The sequence below is a fragment of the Medicago sativa genome, chromosome 8 (genome assembly GCF_051527215.1).
Source record: "Medicago sativa cultivar Bolivia chromosome 8, Bolivia_mono, whole genome shotgun sequence".
In the NCBI taxonomy this organism is placed as follows: domain Eukaryota; kingdom Viridiplantae; phylum Streptophyta; class Magnoliopsida; order Fabales; family Fabaceae; genus Medicago; species Medicago sativa.
Genome location: NC_140756.1, coordinates 80,435,934 through 80,445,778, shown reverse-complemented (window position 1 = coordinate 80,445,778; position 9,845 = coordinate 80,435,934). Strand labels below are relative to the sequence as shown.

General features: G+C 28.1%; 1 protein-coding gene across 1 annotated transcript; it reads left to right on the top strand.

Annotated features, from left to right (window-relative positions):
- Positions 1-445: 445 nt before the first annotated feature.
- LOC146902083 (uncharacterized) lies at positions 446-3,919 on the top strand. Its single transcript, XM_085737374.1, has 3 exons — positions 446-793; positions 901-930; positions 3,625-3,919. The coding sequence occupies exons 1-3, from the start codon at positions 508-510 to the stop codon at positions 3,855-3,857; spliced, it is 549 nt and encodes a 182-aa protein (XP_085593500.1). The 5' UTR covers positions 446-507; the 3' UTR covers positions 3,858-3,919.
- Positions 3,920-9,845: the final 5,926 nt, after the last annotated feature.

Below are 9,845 nucleotides of genomic sequence, written 5' to 3'. Positions count from 1 at the left end.
ACTTATCAATATTTAAAAGAAGCAAAATTTCATGAAATAGCAAAAAATTTCTATGACGATGCTATATTGTTGATGTTTTAAAATCAATAACAAAAAACCACCAAAAAAAATCAATAACAAAAATAAGAAATTTTGTTATATTTTTTATATTATTATTGTCATTGGAAAAGATAAATATGATTCATTGAGTTTGTTACATTTTTTGAAAGTCACAAATATCTATACTTATAATTTTAATCTATATAAAAAAAATTATTTAAAATATATTCCATTATTTACTCCAACGATATTTTCCATTATTTTCTCCAACGATATATACGGATTCCATTATTTCTGTTGCAAACATAAATTATTCAGATCGCATAGTTTTCGGAAACTATAACAAGAGAAACAATTGTTACAAAAACAAATTTACATATTAAAATAGGTTTACGGTACCAAAAAAATCAATTTAGGTTTGCTCTCTTCCCTTCCCATCCCATCCCAGGTTCGTTTGAGTGTAGCAAGATGGCAAAATTGATCACTGTATTGTCAATATTTCTATTTGTACTGATATCCAAATGCAATTCCTTGATGCCGTTTTCAACTATACATTGTAAATCAATTATAACTGATATGATGGGGGAGTGTAATTCACAACGATATGATTCATGTTGTTCTGCTATTGAATATATTATAACTACTTCTTACGATTGCATTTGTGATATTAAATTGGAAATCCACAATTTACCTTTCGATGCCACAAACACAGCCAACTTGCTTACTCTTTGTGGAGTATCCCTCCCCTGTCAATGTAAATAATTAACTCCACTCTTTTACCTTTCCTTCTTTTATATATTGATTGATAATTATGTTTACATTGTTTGATGCTAATAAGGTTATTTCATGTTCATGATGCAGTGCATGTTAGTACCACTGCTCCATCCCTCGGTACGTAAATTATGCTTTTCTTTTATAGGTTTAGTGAGACACCAAAACCATTTATCTCTCGTCACTTACATGAACATTTTCAATTGTATTTTTATTTGTTGTCACGCCAACGTTAATATTTAGCTTATATTTGGATTAATCGCATAAAAAGAAAATCAATCAACATATTGTTGAAAAAGTTGGCAGCACGACTCTCCATTAGGGGAAAGGAACCTGAATTTGATTCCTAGAGTCACTTATTTAAGAGATAGTCTACTTGTGGGAAAAAAAGGTATCCTATATTAACTTAGTATTAGTTGATCCATTTGGACCTTAGGAGATGATTGATTGGCTGAGATCCATTGTGAAGAGCAATTGAGCTTTAGTTGGTTGGCTGCGAGTCCTTCTCCCCCGGTCTTGGGGTACCTACATGTTCTCCGACGCCCAAATCAATAAGGAGTTCAAGAAAGTATGTGGCTATATTATAGGTAAGAAATATCATACCTGACCCCAAGGGTTGAGCAACAGTATATATAGTGGATAAGTATGATTTTAACTCATAGTCCTATAGCTAGATAGTTGTCCTCAAGGGGACGTGAGTGACAATCAGAGTGGTCTGCTGCATAAGATCCGGACTAGGAGGTAAGGAACTCTCGATTTAGACCATAATCCAATAGGACTTGGGGCATGTCCATCGGATTGTGTAACTTGCTATTGGGGTTCGGGTCGGAACCGATCCCAATCGAATTGAGTCTTGGGTCAGCCCAAAACATTAATCATGAAATGTTAGATGCATAAGTCACGAGCAAATCATGTGCTTAAGTTACGTAATTGTAGGTTTTTGCAATAATTATGTAATTGACCCCAATAGTAGGTAGTTTTCTACACATGGTGTAATCACTAGCTTTTTAGCTATCAATGAATGAAATCACTTTAAAAAAGAAGTCGAAAACATTAGTCTTATAAAGGATCCAAAAATCTAAACTCCTAAGAAATTCCATCTTTCTTGAAAGCATGTAAATCACTTTAAAACTAATCATGATTTCAACAGAATCAAAGATGGAAATAGTTGGAAATCCACAATTTGCCATTTGATGTCACAAACACAGCCAAATTGCTTGCTGTTTGTGGAGTATCCCTCCCTTGTCAATGTAAAATGTTAACTCTGCTCTTTTTCTCCTTCAAAAAAAAAAAAAAAACTGCTCTTTTTCTTTTTATAACAATTCAATTAACTCTGCTCTTTTTCTTTTTATGAAAAATTGAAATTTTTCATAAAAACTCAAATAAAATTGTTTATTTAGTACTGTTAATGATATTTTTTTAAATTATACATAGTTATTGAATTACAAAGTTAATTTTTCAATCTTTTTGTTAATTTATAAAATATTAAAAATTAATTTAATATATATATATATGTATATATATATATATATATATATATATATATATAACAGTGTCATGTCCTTCAAAAAAATATATAATTGTGTTTCAAGGATAATCTCGTGAATTAAATATGATAGTATATTTTATCATGTCATTGTTAAAAACAAAACAAAATTGGGAACTTTTTAAGGGAAAAAAAGGAATTGTTAACGAGTGTCCGCATGACAATCTTTAAGACATTTAAAATACGTGTAATCAATGCATAGAAAATCAAAATATTTGACTTTTGTATAAAATAATAACTTCTTTTAAAATCCTTAAAGAATGTTTTGGAGACACTCGTTAACAAGACCCAAAACAAAAATGCAACATATTTAAATTTAAAAAGTAATAAATAATGTTATCATATTTTTTATCATGTGTACAACAAACATATGACATATTGTCAAAAAGAAAAAAACAAACATATGACATGATAAATGTTTATCTTACCACTATCCTATCACATTTTTTATCTTATCATGTCTCTATCTTATTCTACCCATTTTCTTTTGAATCTAAGACTATGTTTGGATTGATGGTATGTGATGAAATGGAATGGGATGGAGTGGAATAAATTAAGATTCCATTGTTAGAATTGTCATTAAAAGGGTGGGATGGAATGGAACTAATGACATTTATACCATCACATTCTATCACTTACTCTCGTTTTGTTTACCTTCCAATTTGAGCGGAAAGTGATGGAATCCTCAATTAATTTATTTTTAAAATTACAAACAGTTCTGATTTTCTACGATACACGCACGACGGGGGTTCATTATTATAAAATTGATCATCTTCATATAAAAACACAAACAGTTCTGGTAGTGATTATTACTAACTAGCGGCATTTTTGTTTCAATGAAAATAGCTTGCTGCACTTTTTAACACCTATTATTAATAATTTAATAATCATTGTTCATTTGCTTTTTCTGTTTCATCATATCGTATTATATTATGTTAGTAACCAATAAATATTATATTATGGAAGATATATGCTTTAATTTTATATAATGGTATTTTTGAAGAAGGGTTAAATTGAAGCAGAAAGTTATAATTCATTCCATTCCGTCGACAATCCAATCAATGTAACGGCAAATTTTTACCCCTCCATCATAAAATATGTAAACAATGGAATGGACTATATTCCATTCCGTTCCACTCCATTCTGTTATGTTCATTTCTGCTCCGCTTTGTTATGTTCCATCAATCCAAATAGAGCCTAAGAAATAATGAATTGTTGTATTCTATATGTAATTAGTCTGAATTGATGTTTATCATGTGATATTGTAGTTGATGCTCCTAGACCAATTGCTTTAGAGAATTCGGTTTCCAATCTGGCTACAAAAAGTGAAAGTTCAAAGGCACTACCAAGTTATACTCCAAATTCTCCATTGCTAGGGCCAGCACCAGCGCCAATACAAGAGCCAGATGATGACACCAAATATAATCTCTTTAAAGCTTTTGCATTGTTATTTATGTTTATTTTTGTGATGGTTACTCCTGATGTTGGATATTATGACTGACAAGTTTAATATTTGTATGGGTCTTGTTATGTTGTGCCCTTAGAGCACAAGTTAAGGAATCCAAAATTAGAAGTTTTTTATCGAAAAGATCAAAATTTTGATGTTGAAAAATTGAATAAGGTTGAATGCACAGCTTTTAAGATCATTATTTCTATTTAAATTCCTTAACATGTGCCCTTGGGGCACATGTTAAATTAGCTTATTTGTATAAGATAAATTAAAAACGCAAAGAAGCAAATCCACATGTGCCCCAAAATGAAGTTATGGACTTAGAAAGCAAAAGAAGGAATTTTGCTCCACAATGATGGCTAGGAAACATTTTAGCTTAATTGCAATTTTGATCCCTTAATTTTAACAATTTATGGATTTTGGTCCCCCTATTTATAAATTTGCAATTTTGGTCCCTTTAATTTAACAATTTTTGTATTTTGATCCCTCTATTTCAAAATCAGCAATTTTAATCTCCTTATTTTGTTAATTTATAAAATTGAACTTGTCATTTTTTTATAAGCTGATATGATTAGTATAATCGGAATAATCTCTCACATAAAACTTCTCAACTTATACTCCCTCTGTCCCTATATGTAACCACCCTTTCCCTCTAATAAAATGGTGTTTACATATAGGGACGGAGGGAATAGAAAGGAACTCTCCCAAAAACAAAAGTACGCATATACTTTCGAAGATTTCAGGACACATACAATTATTAACCATAGTATGTCTTCATTTTGGTTTCTTAAAAAAAAACCATAGTATGTCTTCGAAATTATTGACTAGGTTCACAGATAACTTTATCATTGAGCATTCACGGATGAAAGAAAAAAATTAGCATTTCTGTAAATGCAATAGCATAAAGGGTTGTATGTTTCCTTAACTTATAGGCTTAATTACATAAATGTTTCCTTAATTTATTTCTTGTTTTCGATTTGGTTCCTTAATTCTAAATTTTTTCCGTTTGGTCTTTCAAATATATTTCCATTAGCCCTTTTAGTCCGAGTCTATCAACATTGTACGTTGTCCGTCGTACAGCTTCATAAATTTTTTAATTTTAACTGTTTGATCTTTTATTTTAAAAGGGAGCCCTTGGATAATGCAGGTTTATTATATCTTATTGTGCATCACCAACATCTAATTTTTTTCTTACATTTATTAAACTCATATGTAGAATTCATATTTTTTTAATAAAATTTTGCATAAAAATTTATAATATTATAAGGATCTCTCCAAAAAAAAATTAGAATTTTTTACCAAAACATGAAATAAATATGAATTTTTATATTTTTTGGTAAAAAATTCATATTTAATTTATGTTTTGTTAAAAAATTCTAATTTTTTTTGGAGCGATTTTTACAATATTCTACATATTTATGCACAATTTCATTAAAAAATACAAAAATTTACTTAAAAATAGGGACCAAAAGTAGTGATTGAAAATTTTATAGGGACTAAAAGTTGAAGAAAAATTTTAGAAGAACTAAAACGAAAAGTTGATATATTTATAGGGACCAAAATCATATTTAACCATATTTTATTTATTGTAGACTTAATTGCATAATATTGCATGCTGTTAGTTGGGAATGTTCATTTAAATAATCAAAATCAAAACCACAAAACCGATCCAAAAACTAATGCAAAATATAGTATAAAGTATTAAAACTTATATATAAAACTTCCTCCGATTTGGTTCAATTTTAAAAATATATTATTGTTTTTAGTATAAGATGTTGTGCTTAATCTATTTTTTTTAACTATTTAGTATATATTAAAAATATATTTTCACGAGGTATATTTCAAAGATTGTTTAAACCAACTGAAGGGGGCCAAACAAAAATAAATACTATGATAACGACCCATTCTTCAAAACCTCGCCAATACAATAAAATTCACTTCAAGAGAGGCCTCCATAGAGGTGGAAGAAAGGAAATTGTGATACGAAATAAGGGCTAAACCCAACCCATTATTTGATTATGTTAATTAAAGGTTCTAGAAACAATTATTTCGACTCGACCAGGCTCAATGACTAAATGAACCAGGTTATCCCAAGTCATTAGCTAATATGCGAATCATCACATTGACTTGTCCTAAATACACCGAAATAGGACCACCAAATGTATATGTATCGTCCATTTCAGATCTTATGTTGTCCTCATCTAATATAATCACAAGTGTCCAAGGAGACATTTGTCCCAACTAGGGCTTTGGCGTTGTGAAACCCTAATTTCCCTACTTTAAGTGCTACCGCATACTCCCTCCGTCCCAAATTATAAGCAAAAAAAACTCATTTTCTTTGTCCCAAATTATAAGCAAAAAAGACCAACTTTTATCATATTTAATTGGGTTTTTCTATCATGTGCAAATTTGCACATGTTAAGAAGTTTAAAATAGAAATTTTGTATTGGAACTTGTACATTTAATATCAAATATAAAACTTTTGAATAAATAATTGTTGTTTTCCAAGAAAAAGTTACTACTATTAGTTGTTTTAACATGTGCAATGTTGCACATGTTAGACAAACCCTATTTAATTATGTTTTTTCAAAAAATTATCTTTTCCAAAGGAAAATTAAATGCATAGTGCATTCAATTTGCACTCTTTTTCATTTTCTCTATAATCAACTACCAATGAAAATTATTTTTACATCTTCCTATAAAACTTATTTCAAAGATAACACAAAAAACTATGTTACAAACTACTATGTTTTAGTTTTCTTAATAAGTGTGAATTTTTTTTTTTGCTTATAATATAGGACGGAGGGAGTATCATTTATTGAGATACACACTTTTCCACGCTAAAAACCTCACATAATATTCACATTCTTACTTTGATAGTTGAAGTATGCGTAGATACATCACCCCTTCTAGAGGAACAAGATGTGTTGTTCAAAGTCCGTGGTCCTTGGCCGTTCAACACCCTATTAGGCTAAAGATCTTTAATCCAATAAGATTAAGATTAATATGAGATGATATTATTCTTACAAACAATATTTTCCTCGGGCATATTTTTTTGTTACAAACAACATAAATCACTTTTACAATAGTGAATCCAAACATTAATCAATTTATATTGTACTCATTTTTAATCAAAACTAATTTTCATCTCCGCATAATCAAATATACCCCCTCTCTCAACAAACTATATACATTACATTGATATTTTTCAATAAATGTGTTACTTCATTATCTGATCAAATAATAATTTTTCGTACAATTATTAAAATAATTTAATTTAATCATAATTTATTTCAATAGTTTATTTTTTCTTTATTTTTTTTCATATTCAATATTTGTGTCGCTTTCACATTTTTTTTTGGATATTTTTTCATTTTTGAATAATAATTATTTTAATTTGATATAAATATACCAATTTACATTTTTTAATGTTTTTTTCTAAATATTTTATTCATTATTTTTTATGTAGCATAAATATCTCAAGAAACTAAATATATTATACATATTTCTTTTTTTGTTATATCTTATCTTTTAAAACCTAATTTTTATACTCACTTAAATTATTCGTTACTTCTTTTTATTTATCTTTTAGCATCATATTCCAATTCAAACTTTAACTATAAATCTAGGTTCCTTTTGTTTTATTTCCATTTTTTTAATGTTGTTTTATTTTACTTTATCGTAGTTTATTTTAATAAATTTATTATTTTTTATTATTTTTCAAATTTTTTAGTATTTTTTATTTTTTATTTTTTATTTTACGTATTATCTCAACAAACTACGTATATTATATCTTTTTATTTCTTTTAAAGGTTTTTGTTATATTTTATCTTTGAAACTTAATTTTTTAAATTGCTTAAATTTATTGTTATTTCATTATCTTTTAGCATCATATGCCATTTAAAATTTTAACTACTCGCATATTTTAGGCCTATAAAATTAAGGGATTTTCACTAAACAACTACTCACATAATTTTAGCACAAGTAGAATTAAAATTTTGAAATCAACCTTTCTCATTCTTCAGGTTTGACAAATATCACTTCTATAAAAAAAATTCACACACTTTTTCATATACTTTTTCATATACTATTGATTTTTTTTTGCACAAACTTTATTAAAATTATTCACACTCTAAATATAAAATGGAGACTCAGGATTAGGATCATTAAAATGTAAATAATGCTGAATTTTAAAGAGATCACATATATTTAATCGATGTGATTTTTATGGATGATAGAGCGTGCATACATTTTTTTTCTTCTTGAACTTTTACTAACATGGTTTTTCATTAACTTAATTTTTTTTCTATGATAATATTTATTTAATTTTGTTGGTGATATTCAAGGGGATCAAAATTCAATGCATTGTGTGTAGTGGCAATGTTACGAAATATCAATCTATGTTATTATAAAAAAAATAATATCAACCTACGTTGATTGATGTAATATGTTACGAGATAAAAAGTATTTTAATTTTTAATAACAACCATAAATTTAAACCAACTTCCTATGAATATAGAATATTTCATAAACTATAACTATTGTGAAGCCGTATAATTTTTTTAAGAAGTTAATATATATTTCTTTTGTCTATTTATTATACTTTTCTTTCTTGGTACCATGATATAAGTTCACAAATTCTTCCATAGTTAGAGATGATTAATCTCCGTGAAGAATCGGTGGGGCACAAAAGACGAGTTCTTCTCTTTCAATCGATTTTTTCCTCATACGCATGAGCCGTGAAACAAACTCATGGCCACATGTTAAAAGGGACCCAAACCTCTTACCACTTGGACTAATTCATTATTGATTTTGTTACACCTTTTATTCTTGCATTGGATATTCATGTCACCATTTATATTTATTTTTAAGATATTATTATAATTGTAAATTTAAATAAATTCAATTTAATATATTCGTACGCACAAACTTATTTCATATCTAACCCGGGCAACGCCCGGCTCTAAACTAGTTTGATATATGATACCGTCGGGATACTTTATTAAAATATTAAATTTAAAATTAAATATCTAAATGCACAATATATAAATAAGTAATTTTGATAATAAAGAAAGTGACATTTAGTTAATTATTTATATTTGAGAAAAAAAACATCATTATTTAGTCAATTACATACTCCAAAATGAAATATAAGGAAAAAAGACAGGTGAAGAGTTGATGTATGTGGACTAACTTTTTAACCACATAAATTGACTTTTCTACTTTCACTTTTGTTTATATTTCATTATGGATGGAGTATATCCTACAAAGAGAACAACATTGCCGTTAAACTATATCCCGAAAAGAACATACTCTGGAGGCTAGAGTTCGCACATTTTAAATGTGGAGAAGTGAGGTGTTTGGGGTTCAAACCTCAACCCCTACATATAATATGTAATATCCCTACCAACTGAATTAAGCTCACGGAGATACCATCAGTGTTTTTTTATATGACTATAATCTTATTCGGATGTTGTTTCACAATTTTAATAAAAAAAATATTATTTTTCAATAAAATGAAAGTCAACAAAGGATATATCATAAAATTACACACTATTTTTCAAAAAAATCTTGTATTGGATGGAATTACATTTATTTTAAATTTATGTGTCAAGAGACAAGACCCAAATGGTACATGTGTTGGGAGTCTGCGAGCATCAGACAAGTACAAGATGATGCTCTATTGTACAAAGAAAAAGACATCACATTCACACCATAAGACATGAATTAAGCATATGATTTATCTCTATTGTGAATCAAATATTAACCATAAGATGCGAGACGAATCGATCACAATTGAATCCACGTTGGTTCTAGCTATAAATGTGTGTAGAAAAAAGACAATTGAGCGAGTTCGGGTTGAGTTTTAAAGTGGTTTGCCATAGGGATTTAGACGATCATGGTTTTAACATTTGAATTGCTCTATTAATTAATAGCACAATAACATCATATTACAAACTCTACTAGAGTTTTTCTTATAATTTCTCATTTCCTTGCAATTTTAATTAACATAACTAATTATAACGAAGACAACTAGGA

Bases quoted from the DNA above. Each gene is read 5' to 3' on its own strand.
- LOC146902083 (XM_085737374.1), top strand. From the start codon at position 508: ATGGCAAAATTGATCACTGTATTGTCAATATTTCTATTTGTACTGATA. The intron at 794-900 runs GTAAATAATTAA...TTCATGATGCAG, and splicing joins AGTATCCCTCCCCTGTCAAT to TGCATGTTAGTACCACTGCT. The intron at 931-3,624 runs GTACGTAAATTA...GTGATATTGTAG, and splicing joins TACCACTGCTCCATCCCTCG to TTGATGCTCCTAGACCAATT.